Source organism: Narcine bancroftii, chromosome 1 (assembly GCF_036971445.1).
Source record: "Narcine bancroftii isolate sNarBan1 chromosome 1, sNarBan1.hap1, whole genome shotgun sequence".
Lineage (NCBI taxonomy): Eukaryota > Metazoa > Chordata > Chondrichthyes > Torpediniformes > Narcinidae > Narcine > Narcine bancroftii.
In genome coordinates, this window is record NC_091469.1 from 276,711,327 (window position 1) to 276,735,432 (window position 24,106).

The 24,106-nt window shown below is 39.9% G+C and overlaps 1 protein-coding gene and 1 long non-coding RNA gene across 4 annotated transcripts in view; one reads left to right on the forward strand and one right to left on the reverse strand.

Annotated features, from left to right (window-relative positions):
• Positions 1-12,103, reverse strand: part of LOC138744208 (pro-adrenomedullin-like) — a 35,222-nt gene extending 23,119 nt beyond the window's left edge. The window contains exons 1-4 of one of the 3 annotated variants that reach the window (XM_069900021.1): positions 11,948-12,103; positions 11,409-11,518; positions 11,155-11,289; positions 5,592-5,700 (exon numbers count right to left, since the gene is read on the reverse strand). In XM_069900021.1, the coding sequence (XP_069756122.1) occupies positions 5,592-5,700; positions 11,155-11,289; positions 11,409-11,509 (345 nt within the window). In that variant the 5' untranslated portion in view covers positions 11,510-11,518; positions 11,948-12,103. Of the gene's footprint in view, positions 1-5,591; positions 5,701-9,679; positions 10,519-11,154; positions 11,290-11,408; positions 11,519-11,947 lie in introns of those variants that run through there. The other 2 variants (XM_069900025.1, XM_069900011.1) reach the window with 2 other exon arrangements.
• Positions 12,104-13,906: 1,803 nt separating this feature from the next.
• Positions 13,907-15,640, forward strand: LOC138744252 (uncharacterized). Its single transcript, XR_011345409.1, has 3 exons — positions 13,907-14,100; positions 14,215-14,348; positions 15,369-15,640. It is a non-coding gene; the product is annotated as an uncharacterized lncRNA (long non-coding RNA).
• The last annotated feature ends 8,466 nt before the right edge of the window (positions 15,641-24,106 follow it).

The window sequence follows — 24,106 nt, forward strand, 5'->3', positions numbered from 1 at the left end:
ATCCCTGTGGCCAAACAGCCAGCTGCCCAACATGAAAATGACCATTTTAACTGTATCCTGTTTTCTGTTGATTAAATAGCCATTATTCTATGCCAGTAATCCTCCAATTATTTCCAATCTCATGTACTCAAGGGACTCCTGAGAGACTTCCGAAGCTGAGAGATAAAAGATGTAGAAGTCCTCCAGCAGATTGTTTTTTGCTCATGTGTTCAAATTTTGTTTCGTACCCTCTTGTGTGGCAGATTATAATGCAGGCCTTCTGAATTTCCAATTAGTCCATAAGACCAAAGATATAGGAGCAGAAATAGGCTCTTCAGCCCATCAAGTCTTCCCCACCACTTCAGCATGAAATTTTCTCAATCACCTTCTCCCCATAACCTTTGATGCCCTGGCTAATCAAGAATGATCAATCTCTCCCTTAAATACATCCAGTGACCTGGCCTCCACAACCACCTGTGGCAACAAATTCCACCGTTTTACTACCCTCTAGATGAAGAAATTCCTACGCCTCTCTTTTTTTTCTAAGTGGACGCCCTTCAATTCCATTCTGTTCACCGATTCCTTTGTATCTGAAATAAAAACAAAAATGCTGAAAGCATTCAGCATGTCTGGCAGAATCTGCAGAAAATGTTCCGGGAACCTTCGTGGCTTCCAGGAGGAGAGACGGTATGAGAGGAATAGCATAGGAGTAAGGCTGGGGCATGTCTCTCTTTCCAGTTCTGACAAAAAATCCCATAGCTGAAACATTTATTCTTTCTCATTCCATAAGTGCTGCCTAACCTGCTGAGTGTTTCCAGCATTTTCTGCTTTCGTTTCAGATTTCCACATCTGCATTTTTTACTTTTTTATGAACACTTTTGAGGTGAGGATTATTTAAACAGTATTCTGTCAGAGCAGTCTACAGCCCAATGGTATGGATATACAGTATAATTGTTTAATTCCAGGTTATGACCTCTCTCTTTTCTTCCATGCCATTTCCATTCTTCCCCTCTACCCCACTCTTCCTTCTTCCTTTTTTTTGTCCCCTTTCCCACCCATCCCCACTCAACCCCGATCCATTCTCATCCCTTTCCTGTTTGGTTCCATCATCTTCCACCCTCAACTCCCCAATGGATGCTTCCGCTTTCTCTCCCCACCCCTTTCAGTTCCATCTGGTTCTTCTTTATGCTATAATAGTCATTTTCTCTTCTTATCAGATTCCAACACTCACAGCCTTTATTTTCTTATCACCTCTATGTCTCCATCTGCCCCTTTGTTTTTCTTGCCTCTCACCTCTTCTACCAATCTGCTACCTTGTTCTGCCATGCTTCACCTGCCCCAGATTTACCAATCCCACATGGGCTTCTATCCCACTCTTCCCACCCTGTCCTGTTTACATTGGCTTCTCTTCTCTACATTCCCAGTCTTGATGAAGAACTCTGGCCAGAGATAATGACCAGTCTTTTTCTCCCATTGATTCTGCTTGACCCACTGAGTTCATCCAGCAGATTGTGTTCACTTTAAGATTCCAGCATCTTGCAGAATAATATTCTAGCACAGGATTGCCAAGATAAATAAAAAAAAGAAACCTTAGGTTTTACAGTTTTCCATTAATTTCTTTCTTGACATCATCTGTATTCATGAATATTTATTGGTGTAAAACAGATCTTCTCATTTTAATCTCAGATTAGTTCTCTTTTTATGATATCATTCTAATGGTCAGACAGTTTTAGGATTTTGTGTGTATATTTACTGAAAAATAATTTAAATTATTTGTAATGTATACATTTCTTAACTTGTAAAATTAAGAAGGTCTCTGGGAATTTTAGTAATATAATGAGGTGCAACCTTTTAGAATTCCATATACAGTTAAAAAAAAACCTGGTATCCAACACCAATGGAGATTGGTAGATGCCAGATAAATGAATTTTCCAGTTGATTGAGATTGCATTGTTACATGATTAGTAAACTTATGGTAAGGCAAGCCAATTTTAAACTTGCATATTTTTAACCTATTTATTTTCTGTGTGTTTTTTCTTTTGCCGTTTGCTTGGATTCTGGATAACAGGGGTTTTACTGTACTCCTTAGTAATTTCTTTACTCATTTATAGAGTGTTGAAATTATTAGAAAGTCCTCAATTTACAGCCCATCACTAATTATCCTGGAGAAAGTGTTGGTGAATCATTTGTAATACCTGGAGTTTTTCTGGAGAAGATATACCAAGGGTTATTTAATAAGAGCTCTAGCATTCAAAAAAAGGAATGATAAAAGAATGTCAACAAATTTTTTGTGTATGAATGTTTTGAATTTGAATGGAACCTACAGGCAGTAGCCCTTACCTTTCTTGTTAAAAACAGATCAAAGGCTTTGGGAGGTACAATCAGAGTACAGTAAGTTAGAAAAGAAAAATAGAGGTTTATGAGGTAGTGAGAGTTTAGAACTTTTTTTAAAGAATATATGGTTTGGCACAACATTGAGGGCTGAAGGGCCTGTACTGTGCTGTGGTTTTCTATGTTCAGTCTAGAGGGGTAAGAATAGTGCATTTTGTAAATGGTGCCCTCTTTTGCCCTGGGTCAAAATGTTTAGAGTGAAGCATTGAGTATATAACTTTTTTCCTGAACCATGAAATTGGGTAATTGTTGGGGGTGTACTAGGAGATATACCAAGACACTCCCAATTTTTACCTTGTAAATGGAGGAACAGTTTGGGGTGTTCCTGAGGTGGATTGTTTTGCTGCATGATACCCAGACACCAATGTGCTCTTGTAGCCACAGCATTTATAAATTGTGGTCATAGATACCCCCAGGGTGTTATTTTTTGGACAGCTATTGAGCGATAGGTAGTTGGTTAAATTCATTCTTCATGGGAATGGTTATTAATTGGATTTTTGTGCCAGAAATATTAGTTGCTGTCTTGCTGTGGGCTCAATGTAGTCTAGATGTTACATGAAGATTTGCATTTTATTTCCCAAAGAGTTGCATGTGGCTTTGAAATTTTGCAATCCTCACCACTGTCGTGCTTTTGAAGGGAGGTTATTGATAAAGTATTTGATTATGCAAGACCTTGACCAATAGGAAATACCATAAAGTATTATTACTGTATTAATAATCTGGGTGTGAGACCATTGACTTTATGCACCTACAACAATACTAATTTCTATGAAGGACGACTGCATTCACTGGCATGTTTTCCCTTTAATGCACATTGATTTCAGCTTTTCTGGGGTTTCTTGAAATTATATTTGGTCAAATGTTGCCTTGATGTCAAGAACTGTTAACTTCATCTCACCTCTGAGATTTGGCTATTGTGTCCACTTTTAGTCTTACAAGGTCTAGAGTTGAGTGGTCCTGACAAAGCTTAAATGAGCATTATTGGTAAGTGATGCATAACAGCACTGGCAAGACAACCTCTATCATTTTGCTGATGAATGCGTGAGCAATAATTAGTTGGAGTAGATTTGTCAAGCTTTCTGTAGGCAAGACATATCTGGCAATTTTCCACATTGGTGACTGCCAATCTTATTCCCGTAGTTGCTGTGAGTTGTGACTAGCTCGGGGATTTCTGCACTTTGTGTGAAAAAACATTCTAGCAGGCTTTTTAAGATTTATTCTGTACCTCGAAACATAGTGAACAAGAATAAGCTGTTTGAACATGAGCCACTTTCATCATTCAGTGAGATCTTTGCTGACCTGTTTCTTAACTCTACTTACTATTATCTTCTTTCACTCTTACCAGGTTAAAATGTATTTCTCAGTAGACTCAGCATCTGCAACCTCTTGTTGGAGAGAGCAACAAATCTCCATTTCTGTATATTTTTTTTAATCTTAATTTTGTCCCAACTTTCCAGTGAATTTGCATTGTATTGTCTGCAAAGCCAACATATCTTTCCTCAGATGCATTACCCAAATCTAAATACAATCCTTGAGATAGGGCTCTAGCCAAATCTCTACTGAGCTGAATTGTTGAAGTACCCTCTTTTATATTCCATCACTGCCTACTAAGTAAGATAGAGAAATATTCCATTGGCTTCGGGGGGCACTTTGAGTTGTCTTTCTTGTATAAAAAAGAAACAATTTTACACATCCCTGATAAAATTGCATCTGCAGAGTTTCAACAGTCTGCTTATAATGAATCCCAGCGCTCACTTCTTGTTATATATGTTCGGCTTATTCATTTGGTGTTTTGGGGTTTCTCACCACAATGAAAGAAGGTACCATATTCAACAAGAACATCATTTCCTTATTGATCATTTTCATATCTAGAATTATCTTTGACAGAATTACTCAAAATGAATAGATTATATAATATTTAACATTAATTGTAACATCCCTTCAAATTTCATTCACGTACTTTTTTTTGCATACCTTATTCTATTTATATCTTACTCTTCATTTGATGCCTTTTGTGAATGCACTTGTGTGAGCCTTTTAATTTGATATTGTCAGTAACCAATAGTGGAGGTCATATATTCTAAATAAGTATCTCTTACTTCATTAAAGTTGACAGGAGAATGAACTTCCTGTTTGAATAACTATGCAGTTTTATGGCTCCTTCGTGTTCTTACCATTTGTCAACTGGTTTTACAAAATATTTGATGACATTTTTCTTGTGGCTTTTGTGCTCTTTGTCAACACTAACCAACTCTAGGTCAAATTTAGGGCAACTCAACACATTGCTTTTAGCACTGTTAAGATAGAATTTTTTCACTGTCATTAGTCTCCAGAACAGATTCTCTGAGCGTGCAGGGGATATGGATTCACTGCTCTTTTTCAAGAGAAGGTTCAGTTTCATAGCAGAAGTTAGATTTTTTTTCAGTGTCATTAGCCTCCAGAACAGATTATTTGAGCATGTAGGGGATATGGATTCACTGCTCTCCTTTTCAGTTTCAGAGCCTAAGTAACTGGTTGTGTTTCTAAGGATTTATGGCAACCACAGACTTCTGGAGCTTTGCTAAATGCCTTAGGGAATTAGAGGAATTTTGCTTAATCTGCAAAAAAAATCTGTTCTTTTTGCTTGTCACAGGAGACTTCATTATTGAGGATGTATCAGTGCTGTAGAGTTATTCAATGCCTGAAATAGTTGAGTTTGATGGGCATTATGACCATTGTCTGTACTTTTTTTCATAGTCATAAATTTGCAAGTTATTAACAGCCTCAATTTCATCAGAAATGATAAACTTTTTTTTAAATATTGATTTTCAACATGGTAACAGGCCATCCAAGCCACAGGATCGTGCCTCTTAGTCTATCCAAATTAATCCCTAAAATTGTCAAGATCCATATTTGATTCTATGCTTTCCGAAACAGTGGGTATTTCAACTGACCCACGACTGCATCACCAGATCCAGCTCCAACAGGGTCATCAAGCTTGCAGATGACACAACAGTAGCTGCCTCAACAGCAACGATGATGAGTCGCACTACAGAGAAGAGGTGGAAAATCTCATGATATAGTGCAAAAGTAATAACTTGAGTCTGAATATGGACAAGATGAAGAAGATTATTGTAATCTTCAGGAAGATCAGGAATGACCACCCTCCACTACACATCCATAACTAATGTAGAGAGTATAGAGCACCAAATTCCTTGGAGTCCACTTACCTAATGACCTACCTTGACACACAATATCTCCTCACTTGTCAGAAAGACACAACAGTGACTGCACTTCCTGAGAAGACTGAAGTGGGCAAGGCTGCCGGCCTCCATCAATGTAGTATGGTTGCTGCAGAGAAATAGATTGGAGGTCAATCCACAGGACCATTAGAGTGGCAGAGAGGATTACTGGAATCTCTCCAATGCTCCACCACCACCACCACCACCCCCCCCCCCCCCCCCCCATCGACATGCTGTACCAGGATCATTGTCTGAAGAGGGTGTGCAAAATCGTTGAGGATGCCTACCACCCCACACACAGCATCTTTCAGCTTCTCCCATTGGGAAAGAGATACAGCACCACCTGGCTGAGAAACAGCTTCTTCCCTCAGGCAGTGAGAATGCGAACGACCAGAGGAACTGCTCACACTAACCATTTATGAAAGAATGTTTTCTTTGTTTGTATGAACACTAGTCCTGCATATTTAGTGTTTGTCTGGTTGTGTGTCTGCATGTTTTGCACCAAGGATTAGAGAACACTGTTTCATCAGGTTGTACTTGTGCAATCAGATGACAATAAAATTGACTTGACTATATTTCCATCTATATTGGTTTTATGACTAATGGCTCTCAGGCATGATTTTCACATAGCAACCAACAACAAGACACAAGTAAACATTTTCAAATTACTGGAGGGAAAACTAGCTTTGGTTTCTCAAAGTATCATGCTTAACAACTCTGGCAAACATGATTTGATGTGGTTGCCAAATACAAGATTTTGTTTACTGAAAATTGAAATACCATGCCAATGTAAATTAACAATTCTATGGCACGTAATATCTTCATGGAACGTTTTGGAACCTTTAAAGACATAATGATGGCATGTCACATGCAGTGCCTTTGTTTTTGAAGACATATGTAAATAGGTGCAAATCCTTGCAAGATAAATTCTGGTTGATGCGAATAACCCAGTGACATTTGAGTTGAAAGGCAAAATTAAAAGGTGACTTAACTCGTGCTACTCTTGCTGCGAAGGCAGACAATGATGGAAATCTTCACAGTCACACAAAATCTGTGGAGTTATACAGGTAAACTCCACTTTACGGATACTCGAATAATGAAAATTTTCTTATATGAGGAAACTTGTGTTTATAATGGCGTTTGTTTTTACAAAAATTGCCTCCAAGTAGTCAATGGGTCTTCACTTGATGAATTTTTGGTTTATAGATGGTTTCTCAGGAACACACTACCTTTGCAAAGCTGGGTATACCTGTATCAGACTTCTACTGGAGAACTCTATTTTTTTTTGCACTGATGCTGACCTGCCTGGAAAAATGATTCCAACATCTTGGTTTTGCTTCAGATTCCCAGCATTTATAGATTTTGGATTTGCATCTGCTATTTTTGAAACAGCCTTTGTTGAATGATCTTAAATTAGTACGTTAAATTTTAATAACACTTCTGTGAAGCTTTAACTTGGAAAGAGCTAACATAAATTCAAACTTTTTAACTTTTCTATAAAGCTTTAGGAAATCTGATTTTAATTCAGTAACAATTTATAGCACAGTAATTGTTGACATCACACTTCCCTATGATTCAAATGGAAATGCATGTAAAAAAAATGATTTCTATTTTACATGTTTTTGCCAATTTTAGTCACATTTTGATAAGTCAGCAGATTGGTTTAAGTGTTGATGCTTGTGAATGATAAACTATGGCAAAACAAAATCTGATTTGGCAATTTGGTTGGAAATTGTAGGATCAGAGCCTGACTTTCTATATTATGACAATATACAACTCAAGCAACCTGAAACATTGATGATATCTGGAAATGTATTTAAATTATGTAACAAGCTGCTGAAGATCCAACTGCGCTGGGTAGGTCTCGTCTCCAGAATGGAGGACCATCGCCTTCCCAAGATCGTGTTATATGGCGAGCTCTCCACTGGCCACCGAGACAGAGGTGCACCAAAGAAGAGGTACAAGGACTGCCTAAAGAAATTTCTTGGTGCCTGCCACATTGACCACCACCAGTGGGCTGATATCGCCTCAAACTGTGCATCTTGGCGCCTCATAGTTCAGCGGGCAGCAACCTCTTTGGAAGAAGACCGCAGAGCCCACCGTGTCTGCCTGTCCCGCATCGGACTTGTCAGCCACAAACGAGCCTGCAGCTGACGTGGACATTACCCCTCCATAAATCTTCGTCTGCGAAGCCAAGCCAAACAAAAAGATACTGTATTTTCAATAACACAAATGTTTCTTGGCCATTTTTCGAAAGCATTGCTTTTTAAATATCCAGAGTACTTGCTAGTTACAATTTTATTACATACATCCACATCATCTCCAGTCAAGATAATGACTGAAATCTTGGAAGTGACCTGCTTTGATGAATGTAGTTATTTTATGAAATTTTTAAAAGTTTTGTTCCGGTCAATTTATAAAGAATACATTGTGTTTGGGAAGTGCAAGGAAAGCATTCACAAAACATAAGATCATTTCATCCTGGAGAATATTGTTACTTCCACCTTCAAAAATATATGTTCACTTCTTAACTACGGTGATAAACTCAAACTTAATGTCTCTAAACTCTAGATGGCAGAATAACTCCATTCACGATGTGTGAATTCTCGACAAGCCATGCCAAGCCATTGCTCAAATTTTGCAGAGTTCTCAATTTTTCCTTCCAAATGTTGAGAGTTGCTGTTCTATTTCTTAATTTTGCCATTTGGAAATAAAAAAATAAGTTATTAAGAAGTTTTAACTAAAAAGTTATCAAAAATGGAGTGTTGAGTTCTTTAAAAATAATTTCATTATTCTTATTAAGCGGAATTAAATACAAACCAATGGGGAAAACATTAAAGTACGAAGTATTTTAACAAACTAACGTGCTTGGTTGTACAGATCAATTATAAAGGATCGGCTGCGCTGCTTTGATCAATGTTAACCTTATTTTCCACGTTTTCCCGTTTTTGATTGGCATGGACGTGTTGGGTCGAACTAAATCAGAGCCCGTCCCGTCCTGCACCACCGTCAAACTCGGTCATTTGCACTTACTGTATGACGAAATGTTAAAAAATATGCATTCCAAATGCTTGGTTTTAATGTGAATAATGCCTTATCGCAGAGATTGGTAAATAATATATAACCATTAAAAAGAGTTTGCCTTCAGATTGAAGTAGAGGTTATTCACCCACCTCTTGTCGTGTCTGGATTTTGTCTCAGGCGGCGCTGCAAGATTTAAAATCTATCAGACTTGACTACATTCCTGGTTTCTGATCTATGGTTTCCCCCCACTGCTGATCGTCAAATACAGCGCCACAGACGCGCAATCGGCACGCAAACTTCAAAGGCGAGTTCTCTCTTCTTTAACCATAACCTTCACTTTGATTTACAAAGGAAGCGTGACGATAACGTGGTTGACCTTTAATGGAGATGAGTCGGATGAACGAGGCGATGCCAAAAGGGTCCTGGAATCTTGACCAAACAATGAACAGCATCCATAGGTAGAAATAGTCAGTCACCATTTCGGATCAGGACCGTTTTATGATATTGAAGTTTTTAAAAAAGGGAGACGCGAGGTTACGCATATGAAAGGGGAAGGGAGCTGGGAGGGCGATAGGGCATTGGACAAAAGGTGGGAGAGGTGGGGGGTCTGTCAAAAGGTGGGAGAAGTAGAGTCCAAAGAGAGAGAGATTAGTGGGGAGAGGATTGGGAGGGGGTGGTTAGAGAGAAAATAAGAACAGCAGTTAGGAGATTGAAGCAGTGGACTCAGATGGAAGTGGGGTTACCTTAAATTCGTTAATTCGATTAGGGATTTGGTTTGTTTCGTGCTGTAGGTTTTTAAGAGAGAAGCAGGCATTTTAAACACAGCATAACTGACCGTGATGAGAAACACTCCCTGCAGGTTTGGGTTCCTCAACCATCAAAGACCACACCAAGAAAACCTCTAAGCCTTAAAATAGTCTCGTTGAGACACTTCGTCAAGACGGTGCATGCAATAAACACAGGCATCTTCACTAAGGCAAATGTTTATTGTTTTTAACAATTATGATTAAAAAAATAATTGTACTAGAGTATAGTCATTATAAGTCTGAAACGTACAAGAGGAGTAGGGTAACTAGTAAACATTTTATTTCCAAGATAATGGACAGACGATTCAAAGATTGTTGATACTACAATGCCCTTATACATTTTAATCACGTATAAAAATAGTTCTATTTCCAGATGTACAAGTACAGGAAATAAAAAAGTTACATTTAAATAGTTTAAACAATTTTATGTACAATGCATTCCATACATTAAAACATTAATTGCACTTTCTGTAATAGAAGTTGCTTTCAAGTACGATGCAATTTTTTTCTCTACGAGCAGGATTTTAGACTCCCTGTAATCCAAACAAAAAGAAATAATCAGTTCAAATGTAGTCTGCAGATTATGGGCTGGAATTTGGCGCTTTGAAGGGTCTGAACCCTTAATTCCCAGACGTGAGGCTGAGAGGTGGCGCCCTTTTCTTCCATTCAGTTCGCTCTGAAACTTCGCCAAACAAAAATCTGGCAAATTTGGCAGGTAAGAAGAGTTAGGACGGCGGAAAATGCCATCTCGCCTCCTGTCCAATTGAGCAGTCGCTCTGCCGTTGCAGTCCTGCAGATGTGCGTGCGCCTGTCAAAGGACAACTCATCACGTCCTTGCCAGTGAACCCGGTGGTCGAGGCAGCGTCAGCGCTATTCTGGAGCGCACGGACCGCCGTTTCCTGCCGTAGCTATTGGGGCTCCACGTGCTCCACCGAGCCATACCGTCCTTCTCTGGATTATTCAGGAGTTGGTTTAAGCGGTGGCTCAGTTTCTGGACCTGGCACGTCCCGAGTTGGCAGCTGGGCCGGTTCAGCTGGAGCTGAGGAAAATGCGGCAACCCGTGTCTGTTGCGCTTCATCCGAACACGCACATCTGAGCTGATAAAGGGAGGAACATTAAGCATGATCAGAGCAAAATCTGTTCAACATGTGGAGAACCCCGCACTTCAACACAACCGGATCTGTTCCATCTACACGTTCTGCCGAAAGCGCGAATAGCTTGCAAATGTTAACAAAATACGCCAGTGAAATCAATCCAGATTGTGTGGAGCGACTAGAAAACTCTGTGGTAAAATGGGCGAAGGTAAAGATACAAATGTTGGGGAAAGTGACCTCAATCTCGGTTATTAAGATTCACAGCAAGTAGTTTGGGGTGACGCCGCGAAAGCTCATCAGAGAATCCTGAAACCCAGGCTTGCGATAGGACACATTCGGTTTGCTTGACACTCCCCGTTATTTGGAACCAAATCTTAATCGATGAGATGGAAAATCAAAACCAGGTAGTGCCCAATGGTACTGTGTTTTATTCCAATATTTACCCTGTGTTTCCGACTAATAAACTCTCCTTCTCATCTTTCATGTTTGTTGGAGGATCAACCTCCAACTATAATCTAGTCCAAAAACAATTGTCACGGTATCCTGTTCCTTTTCCTGGCGAAACAACCCCCCCCCCCCCCCCCCCACTTTGATTGTCATATTTTTCACCAGCGCGATTTCAAGTGTTTGGTTAATTACCTGGAATGAACCTTGAAGTTTTCCTTCACGTCTTCTGTCCTCACAAACTGCTGGTGACTCGCTGGCACCCCCTGAGTGTTCAGCTTCGAGGTTTTCAAGTCTCTCTTCGCTCGGCTTGAAGTCCAAGCGTTCAACCTGCGAACAGAAATCCACACGATCGAGAACTGAAGCCTGCACGTACAAACAGATGCTCCCTCGTGTGATCCTTATGATTCAGGATGAGCCTTTGCAAAAATGCGACGTTTTATACTTGCCTTTCTCTAAATTCCGATGCTACGTCCAATTTGGCATCTACGTTGACGAAGCCTGAATCGGCGAAGCAGCAGTATAGAAGGGCGACGTGAAGCAACCTCATGGTGAAGCCCTGCCAGACCAAACAAAAGCCACGCTGTCGTTAGGCATAATTCTCTGACCATTTCTGTTTGTTTTGAACGCGCTGCTGACAGCCTCTGGCTGTGTCTCAGCAGCGCCTTGACGGTGATCTTTTCCCAGACATCTCCGTTCAAGAGAAACCGCCGTCAGGTTAGTATTTTTCGACATGTGCCAATGTCCTATTCGGAGAACGTTTCTGGGGTGATGAACATCACAGAGGTCGCCTTCTTACCTACTGACTCATTTTTAAAAAAACATGAACTGTAAACCACGGCGAGTGCAACCTGCTTGTGCCTGTGCAGTTATAACTATGCTTCGTTTAATTGTGAAAACTTGACAAAATACTTGCAATCTTTGCCATTACGGTCATTGGGCTTGGAGAAAGGTACAATGTTTCGCAGACGCGCCAATGTATACATACCTATAACATCTACTGAATGGGATTTCCAAAAATTCTTCAATTCTGGGTCTATTTACCGTATCCTTATTAAGCCTTTCGCAGAGAGATCGAGACAAAACTGTTATTCTCGATTCGCATTGACCGAGTTAGAGTCGGAGTCTCTCTTTATAGAATTCCAGATGGGGCGGAGATTCGATTGATGGACAGTTTCTGGACAAGACGTGACAGCATTAGCACATCCTGTAAAACTAATACAGTCATTTGATGGGTATGAAAAATACAATCAACTGCCAATACGTTTTCAGTCCATAAATCTACTAAATATGGGTTTTACCCTCCCACCCCCCCCCCCCAAATAAAACATAATTCGACAAATATAAACCAGGTTAAACATTGCAAAAACAGGATTCGTTGCATATTTAGAATGATGTAATTTACGATGCACCATACATTTCTTAAATCGCTTATAAAATTCCTTATGTGCTTGCTATTTTAAATGTGAGGGTGTTACAGTGGTTTCAGCAGGTAAAGGTCTCAAGGTAAGAACAATGATAGAGGTTTATCAGAATAGTGAGAGGAATTAATTCGAGCTGTGAAGCACATTTTATTCCTCAAGATAAAGCCAATTAATTCCACTTACATTATTGCAATTTTATGAATACATCTGAGGTGAATTGGCCGAATGTTTATCAAGTGATTAATGTTCCAGCTTGCCTGCTTCCTCAGAGACTCCACATGACTGTTTGTAATGCTGAGACAATGCCTCTGGTATCTCCAGCGATCATCCATTACTCAATCATTGGAATGCATCGGGGGGTTGATTGTCACGTACATCCTTCATAGTTCAGCCTGGGCAACTTGATAAACATTTTCCAATTTCAAGGAAAACTTTATTTGTTTTATCAGTAGCATCGCCGTTCTTTCATACTTTTTGCAAATAAAAGATCATTTTAGTTTTGCATTATCACCTGCTACTTATCTGTTGATTTTTTACTATTTGACAATGATCTTGTGTCTCCTGGGTTGTTGGTCCAGTGGCCGATTAGAGGCATGGGTAGGAATGATAAACTCTCACTTCTCACTTGATTAAAGTAGATAAATTCAGGACTGCAGTTTGCACAGGCACAGTCATTGCTCCAGGAAATAAAAATCGTCATCTCACAGGAGTTTATCTTTGCGGATATTACGACCAGTAGTGTTTTTCTCCAACTGAAGATTCAGTTCCCCACATCAACGACAAAGCCCAGAGCGAGTTTCATTACTACTAATGCAAAGAAGCTGCTTGTACACTTCATGTGGGACACCGAGATCAGCAGTTTCAGCCCACATAACCATGCCACGATAAAGGTTATCTACCCGATCTCTGTAATTATATACAGAGAGTCGTGCGGTCCAGAGATCGCAGAAGTACTTTTGACACGCGTGGCTAACTGTCACATTGCTTTCAGTAATGCACTTCTTGGATTGTTTTACCATATTGCTCCCACTGTATAAGTGCAGGTTGTTATTATTAAATGGAGTCAGCTTTTCCTATCACTTGGCATTAGGCTCTTCTTCCAAATGGGCAATGATGTCAGAAAATGAATATTTTTCACGCCATGAGTAAAACAAAAGTCTGCAGACAACATGGTTGAAGTAGAAGCACAATGCTGGAGAAACTCACGAACATTTTGCTCAGTACTGGGCTCAAACCCGAAACGTTGATTATGAATCCTTATCTTTGCTATATAAAGGACACTGTTTGACCTGCTGGGAGTCTCTAGCGTTGTGTTTTTACTTTTTTCGCCATAATTTTATTTAAAATGAAACGTGATTACCCACGGGGGGGGGGGGGGGGGGGGGGGAATAAAGAGAGGTAACAATGTGCCATGAAACTGTAATGAATAAAATCATCTGAAATCATTTTTAAGAAAGAGTTGTGCAATGCTGGTTTGACACCATTAAATCTGGTCAAATGAGTCAACATCGATTGCCAAATATTCGTGTTAGTAATGTTCCAGATATGCCCTATTGTAGTATGTATGCATCATTTATTATATACTACAATGTTTACTGAATTTTCTCTAATTCAGCGAGAAAGGGTAATAGATGCCCAGCACGTCCAGGTCTATTCAGCACAAAGATGTTTAGTCTCTTGTCGGAAACCGGGTTCGATGACCATCACATTCAGAGAAGTAAATTTTGCTTCACCAAAATAAATTAAACTTTTACAGACATAGGAAATCGAAAATTCCAAACATTTCGTGACGGGGCAATAATATTTTACCAGCAGTTTTGTTCTGTTGCAGTGGTGCAGCGAACTAAGAGGAGGAATAAGACTGATGGGACCACCACCCCCCTCCGAGAGCCAGAATAGACATGCTGGACCGAATGTCCACTTTTCTGTGTCGCCATAATATATGAAGATTCGACAAATAATCAGGTAAAGAGAATTTCTGAAATCGCGCAATTTTCATTCTCCAGATTTCCATTGGCATTCCGCATGCTGGTGGGAAGCTGTTGAATCAGTCCGTTCCTACCTGTTCCATGTTCCAGGACTGGCATAACATTGCGCTGGTACCGTTTTTCTCCAGTCTCTCCGCCCTTGTCTTTAACACGTCAAGTGCCCCACCAATCCATTTAATGTCCTTGTCCAGACTCGCGATTCTCTTCGATTGATCACCATGAAAGGTCTTTAGCTCCCCACCCCCTCCCATAACTCTTCACCGTCTCGTCAGACATTTCTCCGGCACTTGAGGCTTCATTTTGGTCCCTAACATGGTTCATTAACGATGTTCCCACTGTGTCTCCCGCCGCTCAGCCAACTTCTGAGCCATCAATTTCAGGAGGCCAGCGTCAGCTCGGTTTTGGGGGTGGGAGTTTATCCAATACCTTCTCGGAGTCTATGACCACTACTTGAGATATCCCTTCCAAAATTCTATAAGATACATCTGACATGATGTACCCACCACAAATTTATGCTGGTGCTCTCCAATCAACTAAGAATTTTTAGGATCCATTGCTTGATTATGTATTCCAATAATTTCCTAATTAGCCAGCAATGTTCTGGTTTTCTTTATTAGTACATTCATATACGTTAATATCAGTGAGTTCTTGTCTCTGATTCAATATTAATATTTTTGGTGCTGAGAAACACAAAAGTGTGCAGGCGCTGTGATTGCAGTTGAAATGCCTGAGGAACTCAGCCGGTCTCGCAGGGCCAAGAGGAGATAAAGATTATTACCACCATTTTGGGCCTGAGTCCTTGCTCGAGGATTGAGAGGGAAAAAAATCATTCCTTGAAGAAGGGCTCAGGCCCGAAACCAACCTCCTATGGCTGCTGTGAGACCGGCTGAGTTTGCTGTGTTTTACTATTAGGATGGTCTCATTCCAACATAGAAACTGATGGAAAACAATAATTCAAGGTGCTTCACTAATTAATGTTCATTTTTTCCATTCACAGATTCACCCAGTGAAGTATCTGGTCTCTGTTTCATCCTTGGTCACTCTGGACCAAATTACAAAGTTCAGTAGCTGTTTGTATTTCTCTCTTTCATAACATTTCATTGAAATCCATACAAATGGTGATCTTCCAAAATTCCCAAGATTCTGCAACAGTTATAGCAGATCAAAATCTTACAAATGGTGCAAAATAAAGAAGGATCATAGTCTAGTGAGTTGGAATGTGTTGGAAATATCTTAAGAGATGTTACAGGGCATTTTGTAAAATCATAATCAGAAGCCTCTTTTCCACTGGCACCTTGTGCCAGGAATTAACTGGGACAGGGACCAGTGGAAAAAGAAAACTGTCAGCATGCCATCATCAACTGACATCATTTCAAGCCAGGGATTAACCACCTTGACCCCTACTCATATCCCTGGCATTTCTTGATGCCGGCTAGCTGATAAAACTAGTGGAAAAGAGACAGCAGAAAGTCACCTGTTTCCAGTTGAAGGTAGAACACTCCGATCCCTGGGGATGAGTTGTGTCTCAGTTAAGGGTGGCCCAGTGGAAACGGCACAAAGGGCATCTTATCCCAGGACACTGCACTGTACTGGGATGCCAGTGGAAAAGGGGCTAGACTAACTAGAGTTTTTAAAAGAGAAATCACACACGACACATTTGACTGAGATTTTTGAGATTGTGGTTGGTTTGGTTGAAAAAAGAAACCCATTAATTGTGGTATATTTCAAATTTTAATAAAATATTTAATAATATACCAGATAAGAAATAAGATATCATCTGACGTGGTAAATGCGAGCTCACTTTAAAGTTTTAAGAATAAATTGGATAGATACATGGATGGGAGAGATTTGGAAGGTTATGAAATGAATGCAGGTCAGTGAGACGAGAAGAATGATGTTTTGGCACAGATTAGAAGGGCTGAATGGCCTGTTTTCTACGCTGTAGAGTTCTGTGGTTCTATAAAATATTGTTACATGAAATACATGCTGAGCATGGTTGGGATAATATTTTAGCACAGTTAGAGTCATTCAGTGTGGAAATAACGTTTTGGAACATCAACTCTTATGATGACCATCAATCATGAATTTACACCTTTCACATTTTATTTCCCCACATTCCCATCAACTGTCTCCCACCCCCCCTCCCGCACCTCTTCTATTTACCTGCATACTAGGGACAAGTTAGGTACCAGCCTGCACCATCTTTGGGATATCTTAGGGGTAACATTAGGGGATGAACACAGAGAATGATGGGAGTGTGGAACCAGCTGCCAGTTGAAGTGGTGAATTGTAGATCAATTTTAACATTTAAGAAAAAATTAGACAGGTACATGGATGGGAGGAGTATGGAAGCCGATGGGACTAGGCAGAATAATAGTTCAGCACAGACTAGAATGGCCAAGAGGCCTGTTTTCAATGTGATAATGTTCTATGGTTCTGTGGAAGGAAACCAAAGCAACCAAGGAAGACCCACACACATCGTCTCCAGGAAGTTGTTCAATTTTCACCAAGATGGTACTGGAGGTCAGAATTGAAGTGGGTCACTTGAAGCCGTGAAGCAGTAGGTCCACTGGCTTTGCCAATGGGATAATTTGTCAGTGTCAGAAAGTGGGAATAAATCCATTATGTTCAGTTTGCCATTTCTACTGAGATGCGACAAATATCAATATTGGCTCCAATCAGTTTACAATCCATATCAGTGAAAGAGGAAAAGACAGACTTTACTTTCATCAAATCTGCAGGTGATTCTGAAGGAATACTGAGGTGAAGTCAATGTCAAATGTCAGGTTATTCAATTGAATAAGATGTCAGTGCCTAAAGAATAACAAAGACATTTTTTAACGTTGGACATTAGTAGATTGAGGTCTTTCTTGTGTCTATAATTGGACGACTGTTTGAACTTTAGGCCTCCTGACCTAAGAACAGACAAAATAGAAAATTCTCAGCAGGCCAGAGTTAAACGGGAAAGATTATAGATGCTGGGGCTGAGTGGAATACACAAATGAGCTGGAGAAACTCAGTAGGTCTCACAGCATCTACAGATTAACCAAAGTTTCAGGCCTGAGCCCCTTGTCAAGATATGAGCAAAACACAGACAGGTATCTGAGTAAAACGGGAGAGAGGGAAGGAGAGAAGAGGAGGGAGGAAGGAGCAGGAGGAGGAGCACGGGCCAACAGGTCATAGGTAGATGCAGGTGGGAGGGTAGAAGAGAAAAAGATGAGGTGATTGGGGAGGGGTAGCTCTCTAAATGGAAGGGAAGAGGGTGGGGAGCTGGAGGAAAGGTTTTTGGGAAAGGGTAGGAGTTAACAAACTTTGAAAATTCAATGCTAATGCTGTCTGGGTAGAGAGTGCCCAGGTAGAAAACAAGTTGTTGTTCTTCCATTTTATGGGTAATCTTGGTTTGGCAGTGCATGAGACCATGGATAGACATGTTGGTGTGGGAATGGTATGTGGAATTAAAATGCTTGGCCACTGGGAAGTAGTTGCTATTGCATCAGACAGAGCAAAGGTGCTCAACAAAATGATCTTCCAGTCAGCATCCAATCTTTCCATTGTATAGGATACTACATCTGGAGCACCAAATGCAGTCAATGACCCCCTGGAGATTCACAAGTGAAGTGTTGCTTCACTAAGAAGAACTATTTGGGGGCCCAGATGGTGGTGAGGGAGGAGGTACAGCCACAGGGGTAGGTACTGAGGGGTGATTAGTAGGAAGGGATGAATGGACAAGGGAGTTTTGGAGGGAGCATTTCCTGCAGAAAGTGGAGGGGGGGAGAGATGATGTTTTTGGTGGTGAGATCATATTGTAGCTCTTTGCTGAATATTAAACTTCAAAAGATGATACAATATCATAAACCTATTCATGCCACTTTTGAGTCAAAATAACAGTTAAATCATTGCTTTCTTCAACATTCTTCCAATTTGCATTATTACACATTGCATTATCTCCTTCCTGAATTTAGTCAATTGATTCAGATTTTCAGAAAGATGTAAAGGTTTCTGAGAATGTGCCGGAGATTTACTAAAATATAATCTATATAGCGTAATCAAAGACATACAAGATGTAGAGTGGATAAAGGAAAATTATTCCAATGAATGCAAGGATTCAGAGTCACACTGAAAGTCTTTAGCAAACAAAAGATTAATATGATGATTTCTTTCATGCAGTAAGTGGTGAGGATAAGAAATGTGCTGCCAGGGGTAGTAGGTGGGGTCAGTTTCAACTATAACATTCAAAACGGAGCTGGATGTGTATCGGAATGGAAAGAATTTGGATTGCCTTGGGAAGAGAAAGGTAGAGCGAAACTAGTTCACTTGCTCTTAAATGGGGAGATGGTGTAGATTTAACAGACCACGTAGATAGTCCATGTTGTAATCATTCTGTGACTGCAAAAAAAACTGTCACAGTGATTGCTTTTGTTATTCAATCAATTATCTTGAATTCACAGGCGATGCTGGTATTTATTGACCATCCTTCATTCTCCCTGAACTATGGAGGTAGTTGGGAACCAACTGGAGTTGCCTATTAGCCGGGTAAGTTAAGGAGAGCAGATTTCTTTCCCTGAGAGATAGTGGTGAATGAGGTGAGGTTCACAACGATCTGGTCATCTCTTGGTTAATGCTAAAGAATCTTGTTTTAATGAATTGCAGATTTATTATTTGCATCTAAGTTCTCTAGCTTCTATGGTGGGATTCATACTCTTGGCTCTGGTTCAATGGTCCACAGCTTTCTCGCCAAATCCAGTAACTTAACCACTGCATTTCTGAATCCCAGATTTAGGATAATATGAAGCACGAAAAGACTTGGGAATCATAGAACAGGATTCTCTAAAAGTTAACTGGCAGTTTGAGTAAAGAAGACAAATGTAATGTTAGCATTCATTCGGAGAGGTTCATATATAAAAGCAAGGATGTAATGCTAAGGCTTTATAAGGCAATGGTCAGATTGTGAGCAGTTTTGGGCTCCATATCTAAGGAAGGATGTCCTACCATTGGAAATGGTCCAGAGGAGGTTTATGAGAATGGTCTGGGCTTTATATCATGGATTAAATTCCCCTTAGCTATGGTGGTTACTAATAATAACCTTAAGCTGTTAAAGGAACTAGACAGGGATGTCTCCTTAGCCCTTTGCTATTTGATCTAGGTTTAGAACCTCTGGCAATAGCCCTTAACAACACCCATGAGGTTCAAGGGATTTGTCAGAATTGGAGTAACTCATAAGGCTTTTTCATATGCAGATGACCTATTAGCTTATCTTTCAGATCCCAAAAGATCAACCCAGCTATGTTGTCTGTGTTTTCTCAATTCAGCTTTCTCTCGATATAAACTAAACCTTCATAAAAGTGAACTTTTTTTCGATTAATATGCAGGCCCCTATCTAGTTCCATTAAAGATTGTCAGAGATAATTTCACAAACGTAGGGGTTAAAATTACTAAACGATTTAAATATTTATATAAACTCAGATTTTCTCCTCTATTTGAATAAGTGAGATTGTCTTTTTCTCGATGGTTTCCTTTATCTTTATCTTTAATAGGTGGTATTAATTCAGTTAAAATTATAGTATTACCTAAGTTTTTATATCTACTACAAGCAATTCCAGTTTTCATCCCAAAGTCTTTTTTTGATAATATTAACTCAAAAGTTCTTTATTTGGAAGAACAAAAACTCTAGAATTAGTACACTTCATTGACAAAAGTTAAAAAGATGGAGGTATGGCCCTACCTAATTTTAGATTTTATTACTGGGCTGTTAATATTCATTATCTAACTTTTTGGATTTTTTATTCTGAAAAATTGGATTGTCCACGATGGACAGATTTAGAATTGAAATCTATACAAGAGTATTCAGTGGCCTCTTTATTAGGGTACCTCTCTTCCATTTAGTTTCTCCAAGACTGTCTGCAATTTCAGTATCAGAGCCAAGGGTTGTCATTGTGAAACCTTGTTAATGTGTGCATTCATTATCACTGTCTTCTTGTGGTTACTATACTGTTTGAGTAAGCACAGATTTTAGGTATATCGAAAGCAGTTTTTTAAAAAGATGTGAGGGAATATTTAAAAAAAATTTACATAAACCATTTAGCTTCTAAGTTCAAACCAGCTGGATTTTAGAGTCTTTCTATGTGCTCACTTCCACCTTCTTCCTTTGTTTGTACATCCTTTTTTTGCCTAAGATCAAAACATTGAAATGCAAGCTAGCAACAAACTCAGCCTGAAGATTCCTACCGGTACAAAACAATGCTGCTGGAGTTGTGATGGCTGGAACAGAGCAACACAGAAACACTGAAAACAGACATAATTTGTTTTCCTTTTCGAATAGAAAACACGACTTGCTGATTTTTCTGTGAAGAATATCCCACTAATTTGTTCTCTTCATTTCATTTCAGTTGTAGGCTCTGGAGTGATATTATTAGTTGGTAAATTGACCAGAATAATGGCAAATGGAATTTAGTCCTTGTAGTATAAGGTGATGCATCGTCAAGGACCAGTTAAGCTAGGACATACCCTGAATGGTAAAGCCCTCGGCTTGGGGACTTTGGCCTATGAGTCCACGCATCCCTATAGGTGGCAGCATAGGTAGATGAAGACATTTGGGATATGGCTTCTGCATATCAATGAACAGAATTTCAGAGAACATTGGATTGGCCACAGCTTGAATAATGTGAACAATTCTGATCACCATGCAAGAGGAAATAAATATTTGCTCAGGAAAGGGTGAGGAGATTAGACAGGATGTTGTCCGGGAAGGAGCATTTCAGTCATGAGGAGAGAATGGAGAAGCTTGGCTTTCCTTGAGACAGAGGAGATAGAAGAGAGACCTAACAGAGGTATAGGTAATAATATAGGGTATAGATAAAGTTATGGGTGGGAAACTTTCCAAGTGACAGTCTCTAGAATGCATAGGCGTAGGAAAGGAATTATGTTTTAAAGTGTATTTGAGGAAGATTTTTTTTCATCCAGGGAGGGTGTTCGGAATGTGCCTGAGAGGGGTTGTGGAGGCAGATAATCTCACACTATTTGGTAGTATATAAGAGCAAATTATTTCACCTTGTACTAAATATTAGAACCAGAAGGGACCAACCAAGCTTGACCATATCCAGGTGTATATTCCTTAGCAGAACTGTGAAGCAGCATTGATTCACTCAAATGCAAACTAAATAGGAACTTTTTAATAAACAACATTTTGCAATACAGTAAAGGATGAGGTGTTGCATCCTTTGGTGAACTGGTGACTTTGGACCTGTTCACATTTGCTGTTGATAACATTATCCATGATTGGGTTGATGGGTTGATTCAGATTTCTTGATAGAAATTGACAGCTTTGATTAGTCCACGTGTGCATTATTACATGGCCATTTTCTTCTTTTCTTTGGCTTGGCTTTGCAGATGAAGATTTATGGAGGGGTAATGTCCACGTCAGCTGCAGGCTCGTTTGTGGCTGATAAGTCCGATGCAGGACAGGCAGACACGGTTGCAGCGGTTGCAAGGAAAAATTGGTTGGTTGGGGTTGGGTGTTGGGTTTTTCCTCCTTTGTCTTTTGTCAGTGAGGTGGGCTCTGCGGTCTTCAAAGGAGGTTGCTGCCCGCCGAACTGTGAGGTGCCAAGAAGCATGGTTTGAGGCGATATCAGCCCACTGGCGGTGGTCAATGTGCCAGGCACCAAGAGATTTCTTTAGGCAGTCCTTGTACCTCTTCTTTGGTGCACCTCTGTCACGGTGGCCAGTGGAGAGCTCGCCATATAACACGATCTTAGGAAGGTGATGGTCCTCCATTCTGGAGACGTGACCTACCCAGCGCAGTTGGATCTTCAGCAGCGTGGATTCGATGCTGTCGGCCTCTGCCATCTCGAGTACTTCGATGTTGGAGATGAAGTCGCTCCAATGAATGTTGAGGATGGAGCGGAGACAACGCTGGTGGAAGGGTTCTAGGAGCCGTAGGTGATGCCGGTAGAGGACCCATGATTCAGAGCCGAACAGGAGTGCGGGTTTGACAACGGCTCTGTATATGCTAATCTTTGTGAGGTTTTTCAGTTTTTCCAGACTCTTTTGTGTTTTTGCAGACTCTTTTGTGTAGTCTTCCAAAGGCGCTATTTGCCTTGGCGAGTCTGTTGTCTATCTCGTTGTCGATCCTTGCATCCGATGAAATGATAGAAAAAGAAAGATTTTTTTTTGTCCAGCCATCCCCATATTCCAGTGTTCTTACAAACATGCAAGTGTAAGATCAAAAAAAAATTGAGAACTATTTGATGAATTTAAATCCTCTCAGATTTTCTATGACTTGTCCTGTTGCATTATTATGCAGAGCTTTGTGATCTTGAGTTTCTATCTTGAAGCTGTCATTTGTAATTATATTAATGTTACATAGAACAATAATTATAGACCATAAGAATCTGAGGCCCTTGTTGCAGATGGGTCATCAGGGTCTAATATGTATTTGTGAAACACTGGAAAGTGTGATGGCATTGGCTTTGTCATTTGAAATCATATTTTTTGAATAATTCTGGATGTTCTTAATTGATTTCCAATTATTTTTCGTCCATTCAATTTCAGTCTGCCACAAAAAACTATTTAAGGCCCAAACAGATTTTCCCTTGAGAAGGTGAAATTCTGTAGTTCTTCTGGAAAGAACATATAATCACTGTGCCAGACTGAGTAATGGTGAAGGAAAATAACCAGGGGTCAAGGTTACTGGACAGGTCTAGTGGCTGTGCAGATAAGGAGGTGTTGGAAGCACAGGCGGGGAAGTGGGATCCATAGACCTGACTCTGAGAAGAGTCTCTTTTGCTTCCTTTTCTTATCTTGATAGTGGTGCTGTAGTAGTAAGCCTCATTGTGTGCCTTACAGAGCAAAGAAAGATTTTTGTGAATTTTATGTAGATTATGTTAATTGGAATCTTGATTTTTTTTATATACCATTTGAACATGGGGATGGCTGGACAAAAAAAATCTTTCTTTTTCTATCATTTCATCGGATGCAAGGATCGACAACGAGATAGACAACAGACTCACCAAGGCAAATAGCGCCTTTGGAATGTAATGGCATTTCAATATACTTGTTGAGCTTTCTCTCCTCATGTTGGAACAGTTCAGGCAATAAATCCAATGCATATTGTGGATAGCACAGGCTGCAGCCACTGTACACCACTGATGCAGAGTCTGAATATTTAGGCCTATTAAATGGACTGCTTCGTCCTGAATAGTGTTGAGGTTTTGAGTGCTACTGAAGCAGTATTTAACTAGACAATTGGAAATTATTCCATTATGGCTCGGCTTGGGCATTACAGGTGATAGTGAGTCTTTTCTGAGATGAATCACAGGATACTTACTTAGCCCTTAACCTTCTCTTGTAGTCATAGTATTTATGTGGCTGGTCCAATGGAGTTTGTGGTCAGTGGGGACCTCCAGTGATTTTGATGGTGGAGGGTGTCAAAAGTGGATAGTTGTTGGAATATGGAAATGCAAAGTTGTATACCCCTGGATAAAATTACATAATCTACAAATATAACATATTCATAGATATTTGGCAGCCTTATTTGAATTATTTAAATACCCAGATAGTTTAGTCTATTTATTAAATATTTTATGTTTAATGTTCATCCCTTATTATTTCCTTTCTGATTGTATTAAATGTTGATGCCAGCTCTTTCCCCTTTTCCTTCTTCTCCCCCTCTGTCCACTTTTCTTTCCCCCCTTTTCTCTTAAGGTTCCGACACAGTCAAGGGGAGAATGTACAAACTTC